Below are 24,122 nucleotides of genomic sequence, written 5' to 3' on the forward strand. Positions count from 1 at the left end.
TCTTTACATTTACAATAACAGAAAATAGAACTGTCAAATCAGTACAAAGTACAGCTTGTATTGCAAAAACATGGTGGTAATATTTACAAAATGTCATTGTAAAACAGTCTTGTATGTATATATTACACAGATAGGTAATCTTAAAACAAATATAAGCATATTGCTAGATAGGTAATCTTAAAACAAATAGAAGCATATTGCTAAGCATTAATAGATTCACATTTTTATATTGCATTCCTGTGTAAGAGGAAAATACTCATCACTCCATGTAGCACATACATTTTTCTGCTCAATTAACATAAAAATAAATAAAAATTTCCATCCTCTAAAAAAATCACATTATGCATCATATATTTTAAAATAAGATCTCATTCTGGTTTCCTACTGCCACTAATAGTTGGTATTTCATGGTCAATCTCTTTCTCAGGCTGTGCCATGTCTTTATATCTCTCTCCACGATGTTTTTCCAGATATGGACCCCAGTTAGAAGCTGGTCTGCAGCAGCTGACAATACGCTGAAATTCAGTAAAACAAAATAAAATTAAATTGTTTTAGAATGTGTTATAAACTGTAAACAAACATTAAACTGTGAACTACTATATGTTAAATAAATTCTTTGCTACCAACAATGAAATAGTCATAGAAAGTATAGAGTGATATTCTAGCATTATAATGCACAATTTACTAAGAAATTATAATCAAATAAGTTATTGTTAACAGATTTAACCAAAGCAATAAGGTATGTAAATTACTTCAGGTAGAATGTGAACCATTAGAATAACTGTGCCATTATAGATATATTCACTGAGTTCTTCCATTTTCTTAAATCTTTGATTGTATCTTTTCTGTTGTTGTTGGTCCTGGGGTTTGAACACAAGAGTCTTATGCCTAGTGGGCAGGCACTTGCCCTCTTGAACAATACCTCCAGCTGACATTCACTGATTTAACATGCATATCCATCCTGGCTTTAAGATTGTGGATGAGCTGAACATCTAAGCTACAATGTACTGGAATGTTCCAACAACAAAGAAAAGAAAGCTCCAAAGTCAAACCAGTGATTTAGATACATTATTGAATGATCTTGGGAGTGTAAATCTAAGATACCTGAACTCACCTTGTCATTGTTCTAGTAAAAAAGTAACATGCATATCCATCCTGGCCTTAAGATTGTGGATGAGCTGAACATCTAAGCTATGATGTACTGGAATGTTCCAACAACAAAGAAAAGAAAGCTCCAAAGTCAAACCAGTGATTTAGATACATTATTGAATGATCTTGGGAGTGTAAATCTAAGATACCTGAAGTCACCTTGTCATTGTTCTAGTAAAAAAGTAACATGCATATCCATCCTGGCCTTAAGATTGTGGATGAGCTGAACATCTAAGCTACGATGTACTGGAATGTTCCAACAACAAAGAAAAGAAAGCTCCAAAGTCAAACCAGTGATTTAGATACATTATTGAATGATCTTGGGAGTGTAAATCTAAGATACCTGAACTCACCTTGTCATTGTTCTAGTAAAAAAGTAATAATCAACTCTATTTCCCTAGACTTCTATGAAAGAATGTTTCAAGTTCTACAAAGGGTAGAAGAAGTTTTACCAGGCTTAAACAGTATAAACATACACAATACTTATATTGTAACTGGATAGAACTTTAAAAGTTGAGACTATATAGAAAAGGCTCAATAAGTCACATGCTTTATGGAATATCTTCAAGTATAACTCTGGACAAGTATAGAGATCATAAAAGTGCTAAAATATGGCCTGAGCATACAGCAACAAATAAGGTTAGACTCCTGCCAGGAGGTTCTACTCTTATACAGAGAGACACACAAATATACACAGACTATAGTTCTATGCAGAAACACAATTGTTTCAGAGACAGAAGTAGAACAAATGATTCATTTGATCCCATAAAAATCTCATCTTACTGACATATAAGTACATTTTTCGTTATTTTTCTCATAAATATTTTATGCAAAGTATAAAAGTTTAATGTGCTCACTTGAAGGATGTTTCCTTTGGCCTGAACTAGTTTGACAACAGCCATAATTGGAATCCAAATGATGCAGAAAATAATCATACACCAGCCTAGAGCAACTGCCCAGTCAGGGTATGGAATTTGAGCATACTCAGGTCTATGAAATTTCACCAGTGACCATATTAAAATTGCCTGTAAAGTACAATATGGAAAGACAAAATTAAAGATTAGACCTTATGGTACAAATGATTAGTGTTTTCATTCCATTCCTTACTTATCAAAAGTAATGAAAAAAACTGTAATTAAGGAACTAAGATCATACTCCAGTATATAATATAAGGCCAACCAAAATTCTTCCATAATTAATACTTCCATATATTTATCAATGATATGAATAGTTGTTCAGCAAATATTTCTATAAAATGTTTCACCATCTATCATACATACTCAAAGCAAATTAAGTATGAAATTTATTACTGAGATTTTTTACATTTTAAATTTATTTGTATTTGTAACTGAAATATAGCAGAAATGACATGTAACCTAACATAAAACATAAAAACATAATACCACATTAGGTTTTGATACATATATAGAGAACATAATATATAAATCAGGTTAAACATATTTATTTCCTCAAAATAATTTTCTGGTGAAAACCTTGTTTCAAAATATACAGAACATTATTTTACCTATAGTCACCCTACTGTCCAGTTAACACACTAAACTTCTTACTTGAACCTTACTATAAGTAAGTATCCATTTATCAATATATTCTTGATCCCCAACACATACACACATACTTCTAGCATTTGATAACCACCATTTTACTCTTAACTTTTATGACAGCAAATTCTTTGAACTGCTCATCTGAGTAAAATCATATGGTACTAATATATCTGTATTACAATTAGTTCACTTAACATGATTTCTAGTTCTCTCCATGTAGTCAAAGATGACAAGATTTCATTATTTTTATACCTAAGTAATATCTACTATATGCATCACATTTTCTTTATCTATTCATAAGTTGTTAGATATTTAAGTCATTTCCATTTCTCAACTATTCTGAATATTGCTGCGATAACCATGGCAATGTAGCTGTTTCTTTAACATACTGATTTCCTTTCCTTTGGATGTATACCCAAAAGTGAGATTGTTTTTGAGGATGTAGAGACAAGGCAATCTTTGCACACTGTTAGTCAAATTGTAAATTAGTACAAGTATTATGAAAAACAGTGTAAAGGTTCCTCAAAACTTAAAATTAGAACTACAGTATCATTCAGAAATCCCAGTGCTAAGTATATACCCAAAGAAAATCAAGTTATAGTAACATAGTTTGAGTTTATCCTATCAGCTGGCCTGCATATATATTAACTCAATGACTGTGTAAAAGTACATTCTAATGGACATGCTTCTCTCCTTGCTTAGCAATAGTTTCTATTATTCTCCACTACATGGACTACCACTATCCCTATCAAAACACATATGAATCTAAACACATTCAACTGGTACATTTTTGCTAAAGCATCTAACACTTTGAGATTATTTTTTTACTGAAACAAAACAAGTACAGCACAAATTCAGAGAGTAAGGTAAAAAAAATCTGAATCTTAAAAAATAAAATCACTTCAAGTCTTCTCTTTTTCTGGCAATACAGAGGCTTAAACTCAGGGCCTCCAGTAGATGCTCAACTTGCTTGCCCCCCTATTTTTATCATAATTTGTGTTCTACCATTTAAGCCACAACTCCGCTTTCAGCTTTTTGGTGGTTAATTGGAGATAAGAATGGAATTTTGTGCTTGTGCTAACTTCTAGATGTGATCCTCAAATCTCACTCTCCTGATTAGCTAAGAATACAACTGTGAGCCATTAGTATCTGGATGGAACATACAAATACTTTGTCAGTTGTGGGGCTAGAACTCAGGATCTGGGCACTGTCCCTGAGCTCTTTTGCTCAAGGCTAGCACTCTACCACTTCTAGCCACAGCTCCACTTCTGTTTTTTTAGTGGTTAACTGGAACTAAAGAGTCTCATGGGAAATTTTCTGCCCAAGCTGGCGTTGAACCAGGATCCTAAGATCCCACTCCTGAGTAGCTAGGATTACAGGTGTGAGTTGATATTTCAGCACTCAGACTATCACTTTATTGGACTCTTATTTGACATTTTAATGTCTTATGTATCACATCTCTACAAGAAGACATCATTTGTTTTCCTTCAGCTCATAAGTAGTACCAATTGTTGAATTGATTAGCATAAACCACTGCCTGAAATGTTTCTTAGATGTATTGCTATACTGATTTCATTAAAGTTTACCTAGTCTTTACTGTTGTTTGTTCTGTGCCTGGAAAAATGGTTAAGAACATTATTGATAGATAAGACTATCTTTCAGAGAATGAGAAAATCTGTAAGTGTGTGTGTGTGTGTGTGTGTGTGTGTGTGTGTGTGTGTGTGTGTGTATGCCAGTCCTGTGGCTTGAACTCAAAGCCTGGGTGCCATCCTGAGATTTTTGTTTTCGCTCAAGGCTATAATGCTTGTGTTAATCAAATAGAACCACAGATCCATTTCTGCCTTTTTTGGTAGTTAAATTGAAAATAAGAACATCAGGGACTTTCCTGCCCTGCCAGCTTAAAATCATGATCCTCAGCTCTCGGCCTGCTAACTAGGTAGGTTTACAAGCATTCATTCTAACAATAGGTTTTCCCTATTGATTGTTTTAAGTTATTGACACCTTTTAAGTCTATAGGAAACTTTATTATCAAATGGTAAAGGTTTAAACCCATGGCCTCAAAAACTATAATAGCATTTTAATTTAGGCTCTTGGAGACACCACTCAGGAACAATATAAAACCCCCAAATCATTCATTTACAATAGTATCTTTATTGTCTTTAGTGTGTATTATTCCCTGAGTTTCTTAGAATCACTTAAATGTATGAGTTTTAAAATATCATCCTCATGCTATATAAGCACTCACCATCAACAAGATGGGTGTAATAACAAACCAGCAAGCTCTCCACCACAGCCAGAATATCCACCTCTTTGCTCCAATCATCATTTCTATATCTTCAATGAATCTGTTCCCTCCTGAAGAAAACAATGTGAAAGAGTATATTGAGCCCTTATTCATAGCTTCCTCAAATCATCAGTTACCTAAATTAACTTTCTAGTATCTACAATTTTCCTATACCATAGCAAGAAAATCTATACTGTATAATACATACCTTTGTGATACATTTTGATCAAATCATATTTTATTATTCTAATAGTGTAATTATTAATAATTACATAAACATAATGAAAGTGAGTAAAAATGAGCTATTTTAATGAAAGTTATATTTTATATGAGTCAGTATTTACCATAAATCCAGATAACTCCTACTATTTCCAGTATAGCTGCGATCAAAATGCCCCATCCAGCACAGAAGTGGTCAATTAGATTAACCCAGTAAATTCCAGCCTACAAAAAAATATCAATTACTTTCAGGTATATTTGAATTATTTTTATACTTGATGATATTCAAATAGAATCTATAATTTGTACTTAATACTAAGTATATGAGAACAAATCTTCCTTTCAAACATATTCACACAAATGTGGATTTAACTATTTCAAAAACATTTCTGTTTTTTCATTGGGAAAAGATGAATATGTGGAATCGAGTACCATTCTGTATCTATATGCTCTAGATAGCTACCCAGAAATGAACAGTATATGCTTAAAGTCTTGTTTTAATTGGGGAAATTGTCATCATTAGCCTCTTCTTCTGCAAACATATACTCCCGAGTCAAGTTACAATATAGGGAAATGGGCTAAAACTGGAAATGCTCACACACTTGTCACTAAGCATCAAAAGATGTTTTATTTCACTTCCAACGTTGCAATTAATATTTGGTCTATGAAAGGAGAAAAACTGTACTGTACCTGAGTCACACAGATGAGACCCAGGAGAAACAAAATCAAGCAGCAACCCAATGTTATCGGAACTCTCATTTTCTTCATTGCACTGGGAAATAGATCTTGAATTGTTGTTGTAATTGTTTCTTCAGAGGAAAAAAAATATGTTTAATTGGACCCAAAAGGCTAATCAAAGAATTCAAGTTGCATTAATCAAATTTGTAAATAGGTGTTGAGTGTACACTGAGCCCCACCTTAAAGTAAAACACCATATTGTCTTTTGTTTTAGGAGCCATCACTTAAAGAATGTGTGAGAAGAGAAGAGAATGTGTGTCTTTCTTTCTCTGTGTGCATGTGTGTGTGTGTATGTGTGTGTATGTGTGTCTACTGGGTCATTTTCTCTTGCTCAGTGCTAGTGCTCTACCACTTGAGTCACACCTTCAACTTCAATCTTTTTGTTGATTATTTGGACATAAGTATCTAGGACTTTCCTTCTCAGGTTAGCTCTATACTGCGATCCTCCTGAATAGCTAGGATCATAGGTATGAGCCACCAGGGCTTGGTATTTTAATTTGTCTATTGATATTTTGTCTATTTTAATTTGGTATTTAAATTTGGTCTATTTTACAAGGTTATTCATTGATATCAATCATACAGTACAGAGACTAAGGTAGTTTCAAAAATAGTTAAAGAAAAAAAGGGGGGACTCCAAATAGAATTAAACCTAGGTAATATTTTAAAAGTATAGACACAGAGAAGTCTTTAGATTTCAGAAATAAATATGATCATTAAACAGAGAACTAGGTAAGAGCACAAAGGTGTGGAAAGCAATACTTGCAAAACTGTTTGGTGTAAGTGAACTAAACACCTCAGGGGGGGAAAGGGTAAGGGGGAGGGGGGAGGGGGGTATGAGGGACAAGGTAACAAACAGTATAAGAAATGTATCCAATGCCTAACTTATGAAACTGTAACCTCTCTGTACATCAGTTTTATAATAAAAACTTTAAAAAAAGAATCAATTAATAAAAAAAGAAGGAAAAAAAAGAAAGTATGTTTGAGATTTTTGAGGGCTTTGAAACTCAACCAGAGGAATGTAGACTTGGTCTTGCCAACATAGTAACTAGAAAACTTTTGTGTACCCAAATATGATGAAAATTGTTTCATAGTTTCTAGTTGTGTACCTTAAGAGAAATTCCCATGTATACATAGAGCTATGCCTAAGAATAGTTATTTCAGCTGATTGTTACTTTAAGTAATTTACAGTTGAACAAACTGAATACAAGAACCTGGAATTTGTGGTGTGTTGTTGGGGGTGGAAGGACAAGGTGAGGATGGTAAAATAATGGAGAGCGAAGGAGTACATGAATGCATAATAATATTTATAATATTCAATATATGTGAAATAAAAATAGAGATAATGGGGTTAGGAGAGATGAGGGAGAATGACAAAAAGAGTGATGTTCATCAAGATGCACTGTACTCATAAAGTGATATATTGAATGGTAACCTCTTTCTAAAACTACTTAAAGGGAATTTTAAATTAAATATGGCACTCAATAGCACAATAGATTGTGAATTAAATAGTTCTATATGTCCATGCTTCAATGTGGACTCATTGTGTGTGTGTGTGAGTGTATCCAAGTAGCATGTAAGCTATGAGACTTCACACTTATGTGAAGTATTAAAATGTGTGCTACTTATAGATAGATATATACAATGTGCACAGACATGGAACAAATATGGTACAATCAAAGATGATGTTTTTCTCTAGGGAAAAAAAGTGAATTGTGTAGTATGAGAAAAATAGAGGACTTCAAATTCACTTGTAACACCAACAATATCTGAAGCATATATGCTAAACTATTAATGTTCAGCTACACAAATACTTCCTATTTTTAATTTACATTTTAGTTTGAAATTGAGAAAGATTATTCTCAAAATAACAGCTAGAAGATAGTTGTAGGAGTAAAAACAAGGTGTTTTAGTAGAGAAAATGTGACTAAAATATGGATTATGTTAGCACTGGAGGTATTACTTACCAATTGAAGCAAACTGAGAGTCGAGACCCAGAGTTAAAAGCATGAAGAAAAACAGTATGGACCAAAATGGACCACCCGGAAGTTGGGCTAGAGCTTCTGGGTAGGCAATGAATGCCAAATCAAAGCCTAAGGGGAAAAAGTTTGATGTTTTAAATTAGTCACCAAGAAAATCCACATTTGGACACTTTCAAATAGTTTATAAAAGTCTTCTCTTAAATTGGCAATGTAATCCATGACAATGTTTACCAACTATATGAATTTCTTTTTTTCATTTTTTATTTATTTTTTATTTTTTTATTTTTTCAAATTTTTATTATCAAACTGATGTACAGAGAGGTTACAGTTTCATACGTTAGGCATTGGATACATTTCTTGTACTGTTTGTTACCTCAACCCTCATTCCCCCCTTCTTCCTCCCCCTTTCCCTTTCCCCTCATGAGGTATTCAGTTCACTTACACCAAACAGTTTTGCAAGTATTGCTTTTGTAGTTGTTTGTCTTTTTTTACCCTGTGTCTCTCGATTTTGGTATTCCCTTTCAATTTCCTAGTTCTAATACCAGTATAGACGGTTTCCAATATACTCAGATAAGATTACAGAGATAGTGTAGATACAAACACAGGAAGGTGATAAAAGAACATCCAACTATATGAATTTCATCTCTTAATATACATTACCTTGTGACCTGGTTCGTATCTTACAGTGGGAATATTTCTCACAGAATATATATCCATTATTTGTTTAAGAGATAGTCTCATTGTATAGCCCAGACTGACCTCTGATCCTAAATCCTCCTTCCTCTATTTCCAAGTGCTGGAATTTCCAGACTTTTGATTTGGTAACAGCTGTCTTATGTCAAAAACCTAAATCAGTGGGCTGGCAATGTGGTTTAGCAGTACAGTACTTTCCTAGTATGCATGAAGCCTTGGATTAGATTCCTCAGCACCACATAAACAGAAAAAGCTGGAAGTGGCACTGTGGCTCAAGAGGTCTAGTCTTGAGCAAAAATAAGCCAGGGACAGTGCTCAGGGCCTGACCAAGCCCCATGATTTGAAAAAATAAAAAAAATTAAATCAGTTCACTTTGTTTTAGTCTACAAATTCAAGAAGAATAGCATTATCCATAAATATACATGTTAGTATGGAACTACATTTTAACCTTTATTCCAAATGCTCACCCATAATCTCTGAGTAATGCAATTTTGATCAGCTTATAGGTATCTGCAAAGTTATATATAGAAAACTATACATTGAATCTTGTTTTCTATTTGATATTACCTTTACAGATGCTTTAAATTTTCTTCCAGTTTAATTATATGACCTTGCCTTAATTATTTTTTTTCTCTTACTTCCCAGAGGACAGAACTGGAATTTGTAAAAATTAACTTCTAGTCTAGGCTCTACTCTATCCTTTCCTAGATGTTCAACCTTACATAAGACATAGGTAACATTTCTGTTTATCAGTACACTATGAAAAACTATAAATAATCACCTTTCTAGTTCTGACATTGGGTTACCACTCACCAATAATTCTAGCAGATGATATAAAAACAGAATTAAATTTAATAAAGAATTCCTGATTTAAGAAGCCTAGTGTCAGCCTTATGATGAAGAGCTCAGGGAATGCACCCTGGCCAAGAGTTCAAGCCCCACAACCACCACCAACAAAAATCCTAGTGTTCATTTTCTAAGAAAAATTTTGTATGCATGTGCCAGTCCTGGGGCTTAAACTTAGGGTCCGGGCACTGTTTGGTAGCTTTTTTGGCTCAAAGCTAATGCTGTAACTACTTGAGCCACAGTTCCACTTCTGGCTTTTTGGTGGTTAATTGGAGATAAGAGTCTCTCTTCAAACAGTGATCCTCAGAGCTCATCCTCTTGAGGATTAAATGTGTGAGCTGCCAGCACCTGGCACATTGTGTCTTGTTCAACAGTGGTTCCCTAGAAAATTACTGTCAACAAAGATCACTTATTATTATATTATTACAGCTAATTATGTAAGATGGAATCAGAAGGATGCTCTACATAACAAGTATTGGTAAATGCTGTATTAGAATTTCATCAAATTAGCAACATTGAATTGAAGAATTTATAACTTAATATACCTGATTTTACAACTTGAGAGACTTCTTTTCCAGATATATGAGCCATGTGTCCCAAAATAGAAAAAATAGCAAATCCAGCAAACACACTAGTGAGGCAATTTGTCAAACAAACTACAATGGCATCAGAGTAGCAGTTGTTATTGAACTTATTGTATGATGACAGAGCAACTAAGCCACCCCAAGCCACTGAAAGGGAATAAAATATCTGAGTTGCAGCATCTTTCCAAACCTGTAAGAGAAAATTGAGATTTAAAAACACATTTATATTGGTTTACTCTTTGGCCCTTCACTAGATACTATGTTGGAAATGAACTATACAACTTAGGTAAAGAGGGGATAGGAGGGGAAAAACTGGGAGAAAATAAGAGAGGGGGGTGACACTGCTCTAAAATAAATGCACTCAATGCTTGAGTTGTGTACCTTTAACCCCTCTGTACAATATTTTTTTTAAAAAAAAACGCATTTGTATAAAATCTTTTCAAACACACATGTGAATCTATCTTATCAAACAATAAAATGAGCAACCAAGAGTTTACTCCTCAGCTTAAGAAATGCTATGTCATGGGGGCTGGGAATGTGGCTTAGCAGTAGAGTGTTTGCCTAGCATGCATGAAGCCCTGTGTTCAATTCCTCAGCACCACACATATAGAAAAAGCCACAAGTAGCGCTGTGGCTCAGAAGGCAGAGTGCTAGCTTTGAGCAATAAGAAGCCCTGAGTCCAAGCCCCAGAAATGGCAAAAGAAAAGGGGGGAGGGGAGAAATGCAACAAAAAAATATGCAAATGTTGGAAGCCTAATCATACGTAATAATACCAATTGTATATTAGGCCATATTTATATGAATTTACTATTTCCAAAGTGCATTAATTCATTTTATCTTTTTAAATGGCATAAAAGATAGGAGGTGATAAATTTAAACTTCAATTTTATTCCTATCTTATTAGTCTCTAGATACGATCTTTGGATTGGAAAAATTTAACAAAGTTAAAAATGGTTAGAACTAAGGCAAATGAAGAAATATACAAATCTCACCTACCTATGCACACATAAATATAAATTAATCTCCAATACTAAAGTAATAATGTCTTAAATAATTTAAACCTATTGCGGTTAATCATTGAATGGAAATCATTGAGCACAATAGAAGGAACTAGAAATTAACATTTCACGCTTCAAAATGCAAATGACAGTTTTCCACAACTAACAGCTCATCAATTTGACAAAAATCAACAGAGGAATTCTACATCACATAATTAAATACTCAATTATAAATATTTAGAAAACATCACTGGCTGGAAATTAACACTAGTTCTTTAAAGATGACTATATAGATCTACTAGCTCTAGTTTGTCAGATATCATTAAGTGTTGCTTGACTTTAATATGACTATGTGGTTCTAAATTATCAGAACTCATAATATGTACATGTCTGTAACGTTGCCTACAAAAACAGTGAAATCATTCTTAGCTTATATCCATAGATGCTTAGTATCTAGAGTACACAACTACTGTTCTCTTTTGCTAAAAATAGTCAAAGCATCATGTATCCTTGACATAAGCCATTATCTAGAGACATGCCAAAGTTACTACAGCTACCTGACTCATATTCATTGCACATGTTTATGTAAAACTTTTATGTATAGAATGTACGATAGACCATTAATTTTCAGATATTGGTGAATGAAGTATCCTTTTGAAAATGAATAACCCTTCACTCCTACTAGTCAAAGCGAATCAGTTACATGAATAAAAGTACATAAAAATCTATTACTCAAAACTGACCATTAATGTAATAGTGGAGAGTGAAGGGAAAACCAATGGGGATGAAAGGAGACATGGGGAGGTATGATTGATGTATATTATAGATATATATGAAAATAGAATAATAAAGCACAGCCAGATTGTATTTTGAAATGGCGAGATGGGTTAAGAAAGAATAATGGAGTGAATATGATCGTTCATTTGCATATAACAATAAAATCCCTTTGTACAACTTTTTTAGTAGATACTAAATTTGAAATTTTCTATTGTTAAAAATTACCTTATTCAGAGTAAGGGAGAACTATTGTCATATTTCAAAGCAATAGCAGACATCCTTGGTGGTCAGAACTCTAATAAATATTAAACTGCATGTTCTTTTGCAAGCTACTGTGTCATGATATTTACATGAAATAAAAGGGTTCTAATATTTTATTTTAAGGTTTACATCCTCTGTTAATTTTAATTCCAAATTCTTACCTCAGCTTCCCTAAGTTTTGTGAAATTTGACTGTGCTCCAATATAGTATGAAATGCCTTTTGATGCACCCTCCAGAGTTGCACCTCGTATCAACAGAATAAGTAAGACCACATAGGGAAAAAGGGCTGTAAAATATACCACCTACCAAATAAAAACAACCAAAAGTTAGGGTAATTCTAAAACTTTGTTTCAGTGCTATATGCAGGTTGAATGATTAGCCAGTTGAGATTTAATAAAATAAACTACTAGAGATTTCATAACGTTATTAATAAGTATGATGGTTCCAATATCACAATAGAATTTCACATTTCTGTTCTCAGCACTCTCAAAGGATCTATTTGCAAAACACTGATGTATGAAACCATATCAGGTTTGTGTTGTAAGACAATAATACATCATCAATGATAACTTGAGATTGAGCTGAAATACTTAACTATGCCCTTGTATAAACCAAGGAGACAGAATATCTTTCATTAAATTATTGCATTGAGGTGGCAAGAGGAATCATTTAAAATCCTACAACAGTATTTTCACTTTTCCCAAAGAAGAAAAAGATGTATGAGTTCCTGTCCAAGTCCCATGAAAGCTTTATTAAAGTGAACAGTGAACACTTGTTACTTGAAGCTACTATAAAGAGCATTGATAGTACACATTTAAACATACTGCTGCTGTCCTAGACAATATGTATTTCCAACTGAACAGAACGCCTTTGAGACTGTTTTTTTCACTAATGTGATTTCTTTGATCCATAGATATCCTGTGTTTGATAATATGCCCATGGAGATTATTTAAACAAGTCATCCAAAGGCCAATAAAAATTAATCGCCTGGGTAAATGGTATTTAATGGGCTCTTCCAATGTTAACACCAAAAAAGAACCAAGAGTTTCAAAACAAATATTCAATTGGAACATGGTAGAAAGTTTCCACTTGGCTTGTGATGTTCATGGTATTTTTACAATGTAAGCATTTCTCATGAAAATGCTAGATATCATAATAATAATGAAAAGATTAGTATCCTGTTATTCTGTTTACCCACTTTCAACACTATTTCAATTCTAAAAAATAATTATTTTCCAAATAAAGTGGGAAAATATGACAGAATTTTTTTTAGAAGAAGCCCCTTTTCTGCAAGAAGGTTGAGTCAGTTAGTAAATGTTTAATTTGGGAAAATGAATACTAGGTTCTCTCTCTCTCTCTTTCTCTCTCTCTCTTCTCTCTCTGTCTCTTCTGTCTCTCTCTTATAAGATTAGTCCTGATATTATTACCCTATGTATACTGGAACTTAATGTTTCAAACCAAACACTATAAAGTACCATATAATTACATTCAAGCTGCTGATTCAAATAGAGACAAGTTTTTAATATATTCAAGCTACAATTTTGAAAAATTACACAACTCTTGCATTAGATTTTGCTTTCTTGTTAACAATAGTGGTGACCTTATCTATTTAACTAGAATGTCTACTTTAGAAGTTCTCATATATTTGAATGTACATATTATGAACAAAAATACACATGATAATGTCTCGTTAAACTACAATGAAAATGGAAACCAACAACATCACTATCTGAAACATTTTCTTTATTACCTTGCCAGAAGACTTAATTCCTTTAAATAGTGCTGCTCCAACTATGAGCCAAGCCAGAAGAAGACAAAGTGCTAGATACCACACAATTACTCCAGTTTCATCCATTCCACTTGACCGTTGAAGTGCCACTTTACTGAAACACAAAAGTCCTTCTATGAACACAGCATCATTTCCCTTAAAATTATTGAAATTTGCAGTATGTTTCTTCTAAGTGAAAGTTTCATGAGTAATGTATCTGATTAATATAGCAATGTCCAAGGACTCTTTCACTGATAGATTCTATTCTAGGAAGGCAAAAAAAGAATTCCTTAAAAAATTAAGTTCTGAAGGGACCTCTATGCATCTCTGGAACTGTCACAATCAAATCCCCTCATATTAATACATGCTAATGTAAAAGTAAAGAATAAATATATTTATAAATGTAAAAATCAGGTAAAGGCTAATCACAGCCAACCTAAATTTCTAAAACCTAACATGAAATAAATCTACTGGCATCTTCATATATGATTTTTCCCTAATATTTAAAGCTTTTAAATGTAAACAAATTAACCTTATATTTGATGCCTTTAGGTGACTCAGTATTATAAATATAAATAAAAAAGAAAACATGTTAAATTGTATTAGATATTTCCTTCTTTCATACTTATACATATTACCAAATCAAGTTGTCCCATAATTCATATCATTTTCAATGGTTTTTTTTATTTTTCCCTAACAATATACATGGATCTAGAGTCTCAATTCATGATCTTTACCATTTTTACGAGTCACATTATAGAAGGTAGTATGAAGGTTCCTTAAAAAATTATTAATAGACCTACCACTGATTAGCAATCTCACTATTGGGTATATGCAGAAAGAGAATGAATTCAATATGTGGAGGAAACATCTGCATTCTCAAGCTTGGGAGCACCATTTACAACAGCCAAGAAATGGAAACAGTTTTGGTATACATAGAATGAATGGATAAAAAAGGTAGTACATATATACAATAAAATTCTATTCTGCCACATTCAATAATGAAATCCTGTCATTTGTAACAACATACATCAAACTGGAGGTCACTGCATTAAGTGAAGTGAGCCAGACACAGAAGACAAGTACCATGTGATCTCTCTCATTTGTGGAATGTATGTAATTGATCTCATAGAAGATGAAAAAAGAAAAGTGGCACCAGAGGCCAATAGGTACTATATTTACTAAGCTACAATTAGGAACAAGACAATCTAGTGTGCTGTGCCACATCATGGGGACTATAACAATGCACTGCACATTCAAAAAGCTAGGCAAAGAGATTTTTAGATTTTATCATAAAGAAATGATAAACGTTAGAGATCTTATTTAATCTTTATTTAAACAGCATATAACATATATATGTATCAAAACATCACAGTCTACCATTAATATGTACATGTTTAGGTTTAAATGCATCAGTTGAACATAATGTTTAGGGCCTTACCATGTGGATGAAAAGCTCATTAAACAATAAAATCATGGATGTTAGCTAAGGGTAATGGATAGGTATAAAAGCAGTAAAAAGAGATGATTCAAGGAGGAAGGAGTAGACAAATGAGGAGAAAGGAAGAGAATGTAGTCAGAATCCAATATATGTTTTACATAATTAAGAAGAGTGAGGGGGAAAACTGGGTGGAAGAGGGATGGGAGTGAATGCTGAAAGGGGTTACATTGATCAAGATATATTCATAAATTGGGGCTGGGAATATGGCCTACTGGTAGAGTGCTTGTCTCACATACATGATTCTTCACCACCACATACATAGAAAACCTTCATACTGTGGCTCAACTGGTAGAGTGCTAGCCTTGCGCAAAAAGAAGCCAGGGACAGTGCTCAGGCCCTGAGTTCAAGTCCCAGGACTGGTAAAAAACAAATATACTAATAAATTGATCAAGATGTATTCATAAACTGCTTTGATAAATGGCAACTACTTAAAAATAAAATTTTTAAATGAAAAAAGGTTTAATAAACAAAAATAAGATTAATAAAAGTAAACATAACCCTAAGCATGAATTGTTACAGTGGCAATTGTAAGTAAAATGGATAATGAAAAACTGCAACTTTAAAAGGAAAGCTGGGCCCGCTGCCAGTGGCTCACATTGTAATCCTAGCTACTCTAGAGGTTGAGAATGGAATGCTCATAATCTGAGACAAGCTTAGGCAGAAGAGTTTATAAGACAAATGACTACAAAAGCAATACTTACAAAACTGTTTGGTGTAAACCACCTGAACAACTCATGGGGGGAGAGGGAAAAGGGGAGGGGAAGGAGGGTATGAGGGAGGAGGTAACAAACAGTACAAGAAATGTACCCAAGGCCTAACGTACGAAACTGTAACCTCTCTGTACATCACTTTGACAATAAATAAGAAAAAAAAAGAAAATAGCAAAAATCAAGGCTGAATGCATGGCTCATGAGGTAGCGCATTTGCCTAGCAAGCAGGAGGTCTGAGTTGAAACCTTAGTAACTACAAACAAAAAAGTGTACACCAGCATTACCCACCAATTCTTTATCATCCGAATTTCTTTATTATAGCCAAAAATTTGGACATTTTTAACAAGCAATATGTTAATTTACAGTTAGAAAATACTGATTAAATCATTACTTATAAAATTGTATACACTGAATAACTGATAAAAGATATATTACTAAGTATAAGCTGAGTTTTCAAAAAATAACTACTTATGTGGGATATGTAAATATGTGAATCAAATGAATTCTAATCTGCTATTATCTCCTTTTGTTCTATTTATGACTGTTAGAAAAGGAACTGGTAAGGATTTTGTTGTTGTTTACAAAAATCTTTTTCATAAACTTTGTAATAAATCCTCTAGTATACTTACTCCCAATACTGTTCACTGGGAAGCTGTCCTGGCTGATAGATTTCACTGCCATTAATGCAAGTAAAGTTGTTGGCATCTACCCAGGTTATATTCATTTGAATGAACTCTTCTCCAGCACTCACGTTACAGTGAGATACTAAAAAGGATAAAAAAAAAATAAGTTCAGACATAGACATAAACTTAGTCCTAAAAGAGTACTTTCCTTTTGAAAATGTTTTAATGGTAAAATACCTAAATTACTGTGGAAACCATTATATGGTGATGGTAGAGTTAAAAAATTACAAAGCCAGGCACGAGTGGCTCATGCCTATAAAGGCTGAGATCTGAGAACTACAGTTCAAAGTGCTCCTAGGCATAGTTTAACCTTCCTGGAAACACCTTGAATTAATCAAAATTTCAGATGATTTGTGATATATTCTGTTTTATCCAATGACCCATGGAGCACATAAAATTTTACTTACATTGCTTGGGAAACAGTTCAATCCTTTAAGCCAATTTAGAAGATTTTTTAAGAACTGAATTATCATACTTTAAAAACTAAATCAATGAAATTTACCTATAGGTGATCTGCTACAGTTACTGTCTGACCAAGAAGAACAATATTTCCATGGTAGTTCACTTTGGAAAGAAGCAAACATGTAGTAAAGACTATAGGCAATTATGACATTGTAGTATATTGTCACAAAGATGGATATCAGGACCATTGTGATTCCCACACCTGGAAAAGAGAACAATAAAGTCACAAGAAAATTGTCTTGTTAAATAACAAAAACGCTTCATTTCAACTTCTACAGAAAAGGCTATTTCATATAACTCTGTCATCCTTTGGGAGGGGTTAGAGGTAGAAAGGTGATACCCTCTGAGCAGCTTTCTCTTTTTTTGCCAGTCCTGGGGCTTGAACTCTGGGCCTGAGCACTGTTCATGGCTTCTTTTTGCCCAAGGCTAGCACTCTACCACTAGAGCCACAGAGCCAGTGGTGTCTTTTTCTATATGTGTGGTACTGAGTAATCGAACCCAGGGCTTCATGTATGCAAGGCAAACTCTCTACCACTAGGCTATATTCCTAGCCCAAGTTTCTTAAAAGATTTAAAACTATTTCAATGACTGGCTTTTTGTGCCATTCCTGGGGCTTAAACTCGGAGCCTGGACACTTTCCCTGAGCTTTTGTGTTCAAGGCTAGCACTCCACAATTTGAACCACAGATTCACTTCCATCTTTTTGTTGTTTAATTGGAAATATAAGTCTCAGATTTCCCTGCTCAGGCTAGCTTTGAACCACGATCCTTAGATCTCCACCTCCAGATTAGCTAAGATTACATGAATGAGCTACCAATACCTGGATGACTGCGTTTTTCAGTTTTTTAGAAAAGGTATAAAGACAAACCCATCAAATTTACATAAAGCCAGTGTCTGCTACCCTTTCTTATTAATTTTTAAGACCCTTCTCATCGTAGGTAGGGTAAACACTAAAAAAAATTTCAGAACTCATGCTCTATTGACTCATTAATCAATAATTACAACTTCATCTGTAAATCAGCATTTGCCACCCAAAAATAGAGGCCTCTGAGTTAAAGTCCTGAATAGACCTAGTATAGAATTCTCAGAAGTATATGTAAAGGAAATTCAGTAACAATTTAAATTCAAATCTCAAAATTTTTCTTCACCTCAAGAGTTTCGAAATGCATTTTAGCATACTGGATATAATTCCAATGCTTAAGACTAGTTTTGAAATCAGTTCTTCAATCTTCCAGTACAGTATTCTATTCACCTCACTAAGAATTTATTTTTAAAATTGCATTGATGTTTTTACAAATAGTTTCAGCAGCTAGTACATACCAAAATGATATTTAATCTTCATAGAGAAAGTCAGTTTGATGTTTAATAACAATCAAAGCATTTTTCAGCTTTATTAGTGTCCTATTTTATTAGAAGCATCCAAGAAATAATAGTGACCTGCTCTTCAACTTTTCTGAATGAGGCTTTGTAAAAGACATGCAAAGGCAGGAAGACAAGGACCACATAAGAAGTATAAAAGAAGCCAGAGTCATGAAGATAATACACAAATTAAATTAAATGCCAAAAGAATTCAAATAGTGAAAGTTTTTTTTGTTAAATGTCATTATTACACAACCATCTCTAGTATCCTTCCTAATCTTTCCCATATCTGCAGCAAGGTTAAACAGGAATAAAAATAAGCAATTAATTTATAAAGTTTATTGTAGTAAAATACACAGAAAACATGATTATTTTCACAAAGTGAAGAAAGTACAAATAGACCAATAGTTATTATGATGAAACTCTTTAATACCAACCTTGGAATAATGGCAGAATCCTCCAAACTGAAACAGGGCCTAAGCTAGCAAATTGTCCCAGTGAACACTCTAGGAAGAACAAAGGTAAACCAGCCAATGCTAGCATAATTGTATAAGGTATCAAGAAAGCACCTAGAAAAGACAAAAAAAGAACAAAAGCATTACTACATTTCAAAAATTTGATGATATTTTCACAACCAGCACAACATTTTTAAAGTCTCCTTATACAGAGGAATAAATACCCTATATTTGGAACTCAAATTCACTACTTTCTATGAGAAAAGTGATTGATTCACTAAAGCTTTGGCTTCTCATCTATGAAATTATAACATTACTATTAATAAAGTTGTTGCAATTATTAAAATTGATGGCCTATAAAAAGTAAGACAAATAAGTAAAATGATGACAAAGTGTAGAGCTAGATGGACTTGGATTAAATTGTTGTCTTTATTATTTACCACTTATATAACCTAGGACAACTTATTTAAATATAGACTTTTGTGTTCCTCATAAAAGAGGAAAACAACACCAACTCATTAGGTTTTAGTAAGGGTTCAAATACTAGGCCTATGTGAAAACAGTTGGCAACATGACAGGCTATGTAACATATGTTCAATAATAGTTTCCCTCTCCTCTTTTGTCCTTTAAAGGAAATTGGCCTATTTATAAGACCACAAAAAATGTTAAATGTAGTTCAGAGTGAAAAGTACTGAAATTTAAGTTTATTACACTCTAAATAGTCACAAGACTCTTCATTTAATAATAGGAAAATTATTGGTTTTAATAGAAGAATTTGAACTTTTAAGATATATTAATAGTTAACTTTTTATATCACAGTAACTATTTTACCTGTGCTAGCTTATCCAGACCTAGTCTTCTTTTTTAACTTTTATTATTTTATTTTTGTTTTATTTACTTTGGGGGCATAATATTGCCCATTAAAGTCATTGCCAAACTAAATTTTGAAACAAACATGGAATATTAAACTTATTCAAGTATTCTGAAAATATTGGTAAAGTGTAACAAAATATAGGTTAATTGCATCCAAATAGGCATTTGTGTTGTGCAAATTTCATCTACTCATGCTACAGATTTACTCAGGTATTTCATCCTATAAGATCATACCTCAGAACGACATGTTTTACAGCCTTAAAATAGATTCTACTCAAAAGGAGACAATTACTTGTTCAAACTTATATTTAAGTGGCTTTACTTTAATACCAGCCACGGAAGTCACCAGACCCTAGGGAAAAATATGTTTGCATAGGTGTTGCAATGTGAATACCATTATTACTATGACTAATTGAAATCCAAATCCTACCAATGATAAATATGAAGGAAAAACAAACACAAAATATCTCAGGTTCCCCACAACAATTAACAAAGACATTGTCAGTCCAGAGTGGACAGACATTTTGGTGGAAAGAAAAAGAGATTCTTTCAGTGTTATATATGGCTTTTCATCCATTATTTCATTACTAGAAATAGGAGTAATTGAGCAATTGTTTAGTATAGTAGTTACAAGATGTTCATACTGCTAATAGATACCGGTATTCAGGTATTCAGGCAGGAGAGAAAAGTTTATTCCCAAAAAGCTGGCCCATGGCCAAGGTGATGCATGGCCAAAGAGAAGAAGCGACCCCTGCCCTGCCTATCTAGGGCAGGGGCACGGGGGAGTGTGGCCATGTGAATTAGGATGTGACCTCAGGCAAGGGGGAGGTAACTGCCTCAAGGTATGCTGGTTACCCAGGTAATTGGGTGGAAACTTAACCAAGTGAGGGGCAGGCATCTGCATGGAGCCCTCCTGGAGTGGACCTTACAGATAAATTATAATAACATAACACTCCGATTTCATAAATTAAAAAACAGATTATAATACTCTAACATTCCTATTTCATAAATTAAGAGTCTCAAGATAAAACAATTTCCAGATTTAAACAATAGTTTAGTTTTGTTTTTCAATCCTGACAAAATTTAATCTATTAGGTTGAGATCTTTTTAGACGATATTTTTAATAGACCACTATTAATATTTGACAAATTTGAATTTTATGTGCACCTTGAATCCTTGGTTAAAAAGAAGAAACAGTTGAGAGACCCTAGATGATTATTCAAAATTATTCTAAAAAATTGAGAGCTAACAGCTGAGTGGAGGTAGCTACTATCTGTACTCCTAGCTACTCAGAAAGCTGAGATCTGAGGATCTCCATTTGAAGGCAACGTGGGCAGGAAAAAGTCCATGAGATTCATATCTCCAATTAACCACAGGAAACTAGAAATGGACCTGTGGCTCAAGGTGGTAGGGGGCTAGCCTTGAGCAAAAAAAAGCTCAGAGACGATGATGCTCAGGCCCTGAGTGCAAGCCCCAAGACAATCACCAAAAACAAGTTAGAACCCAATGAGAAAAAAAAGACAATGGCACATGATAAATAATATTATTTTCTTTGGACTGTATCTAAAAAGTCTCTGTTAAAACTAGTATGGTGTAAGTTGGGCTGGGAATATGGCCTAGTGGCAAGAGTGCTTGCCTCCTATAAATAAAGCCCTGGATTTGATTCCTCAGCACCACATATATACAAAATGGCCAGAAGTGGCGCTGTGGCTCAAGTGGCAGAGTGCTAGCCTTGAGCAAAAAAGAAGCCAGGGACAGTGCTCAGGCCCTGAGTCCAGTCCTCAGGACTGGCAAAAATAAATGAATAAATAAATAAATAAATAAATAAATAAATAAATAAATAAATAAATAACTTCTGTGGCTCAAGTGGTTCCTAGAAATTTACAGAATATACTGGGTTATGGGTTATGATGTCAAATCACAAGAAATATACTAAACATGCGTATAGCAAGGACAAAAGGACCCTGAGTACTTGTCTTTACCACCATGAACTTATGGATGCTAAAAAACATCATAATACCTGACTCATTTCCCACCTAATAAAATATCAAACCCATTATGGAGTGACCTAAGTCCTAGATAGTGGAATTTATACTACCCACACTTCAAGTACTAAATGAACAGAACTCCTTTCTTAAATCTCTGAAAGTCAATGGGAATGTTTTTAATGAACTTAATTAACAAGACATAACAAGACATATATAGATTGAAACATGACCACACAAAATACTGTTGTACTAAGAAAAACTCATTACGATGGCACAGTTACCTTGGTAGTCAGCTATGAAATGAAAAGGCATGTCATCTATCTGATTCTAATAGAAACTGTAATTACTAGTAAATAAAATATGCTGTAAGTGAAAAGTTGTTTCCACATTACTAGACAATTGTGCAATTCATTTTCTTTCCCTTTGTGTGTCACCTCAGTTATTTTTTCCCCTTGTTCTAACTGAGCCTACCTTAACGATCTACAAGATATAAACAGTATTATTTGGCAAGAATGAAAACACCTAGTCTTGACCTTAAAGGTTGCTGCATTTTAGAAAGCTCTTCTACATTTGTAATACATGTAACCGAATATTGCAGCTTAAAGTACTAAATCTTTCATTGCCTTTTAACCATTTCTTTCCACACTTACATTACCAAATATAATGCTTTATTCTTCTTAAGCAAACAATTTATTTGCACTTACAAGTAGAATTACATTTCCCTGACTTTTTTTAGTTTTAGTTACAGATCAAAGCACAAGTTGAGTCTTGATTATCAGAGGAACACACAAAAAATTATAAAGTGCTCATCGCAGAAGTGCTAAAATGTAAAACTTTTATCAAGTTTTTTCCTGAGCATTTCTGGAAGCTAGATTCCTAACTTCAACTGGTAGCACACTTATTTCTCATCCTCCCAATAACCCTAACTATTGTGTACTTTTTCTTTAGCTCTAAAAATATCAGAGATTATACGGCACCCCATTTACAAGCAAAGGGAGGAAATATTGGGGAGAATACCTCCGCCGTTTGTGTAAGTGAGATACGGGAATCGCCACACATTTCCCAATCCCACGGCATATCCAACCATAGAGAGGAGATAATCTGATTTTTTGGACCAGTTTCCACGCTCCTGATTCTCATCACCTTCATCAACATGGAAATTCTCAGATGATGCTGTTACTTTCTGAGGAAGGAAAGAAAATGTGTATCAACAGCTTGTTTTACTCTTACAAATTCCAGAGAAGCATAATTTCACCAAGCTATACTTACCAGAAAGAGAAGGGTAGAAAGAGCAGACAGCCACTGAATACTCTATCCCAAGGGAGTTCTTACCAAAGTTGGGAGGCCTCTGCAGATAGCTGCTTTTCCTTAACATTTTCTTCAGACAATTAAAAGAAAATGTACAGGTAGAAAATTTCACTATTCCTTCAGTTGAGACCATCCTAGGTTTGTTGAAAAAGTTAAATGCTCCTCCAGCAGGAAGAGCAAACAAAAGTGGACAAATCAAGTCTTAAAGATGAGTTAAGAAAAGTCAACATTCTAGAGATTAGAGTCGTTGATCTTTAAGAAGGAGCAAATGTAGCTTCTACTGAAATAGAAAGGAATTTGCGTACTCCTTTTCTTGGGCGCTGATAGATTCAAATGTTGAGGGTTAAGTCACGTGCAGTTTCTCTCCAAGGCTTTTCACATAGAATCAGTGCTTTTCTAAAGGCCATATAAATAATGTGCTAGGATAAATTTTCCTGTCCCACCAGGTGGAGCAGCAATCTCCCCAATTAAAGGTAGGAGGAGAGACCTGGAGAGGGTTTCTCTCCCAACCTGTTAGCTGCTCTGAGGTACGGAAGGCTCCCTGGGTCAGATAAGGACACTACACTTCTGCATTTCCCTCCAGCACAGAGGCACAGAGAATAGGACTCTGTGGGTACTACCAAGATACAGGCTGAAATGTTCCCCAAAGAGGAAATAGTTCCTAGATAGGAAACTTACCTCTCCCCTGGGGGAGGGGGGTTAGAAAGACTTTTACCCCCTCAACTCCATGAGGAGATCACAGGCACACATGAAGATAATTGTGCAGAAATGTGGAGTATAAAGAACAGTTACAGAAAATAAACACTGAAATTTGTTCTGCCTCTTAAATTTTCCCATCCCGGAGCCCTCCACACCTCCAGCAGCTCCCAGACCCCTACCTCCTTCCCCCTGCACTTGAAGAAGCTGGGGCACTTCAATTTGTCCAT

General features: G+C 34.1%; 1 protein-coding gene across 1 annotated transcript; it reads right to left on the reverse strand.

Moving 5' to 3' along the window:
* Nucleotides 1-368: 368 nt before the first annotated feature.
* Nucleotides 369-24,122, reverse strand: Slc6a14 (solute carrier family 6 member 14). Its single transcript, XM_048336284.1, has 14 exons — nucleotides 24,075-24,122; nucleotides 22,906-23,071; nucleotides 19,010-19,141; nucleotides 17,255-17,416; nucleotides 16,699-16,834; nucleotides 13,841-13,973; nucleotides 12,252-12,392; nucleotides 10,016-10,244; nucleotides 7,917-8,042; nucleotides 5,905-6,023; nucleotides 5,340-5,439; nucleotides 4,957-5,066; nucleotides 2,007-2,174; nucleotides 369-515 (listed from the first exon to the last, which is right to left on the reverse strand). Exons 1-14 carry the CDS (start codon nucleotides 24,120-24,122, stop codon nucleotides 369-371), a joined length of 1,917 nt encoding a protein of 638 aa, XP_048192241.1.

This window comes from Perognathus longimembris, chromosome 28, assembly GCF_023159225.1.
Source record: "Perognathus longimembris pacificus isolate PPM17 chromosome 28, ASM2315922v1, whole genome shotgun sequence".
Taxonomy (NCBI): Eukaryota; Metazoa; Chordata; class Mammalia; order Rodentia; family Heteromyidae; genus Perognathus; species Perognathus longimembris.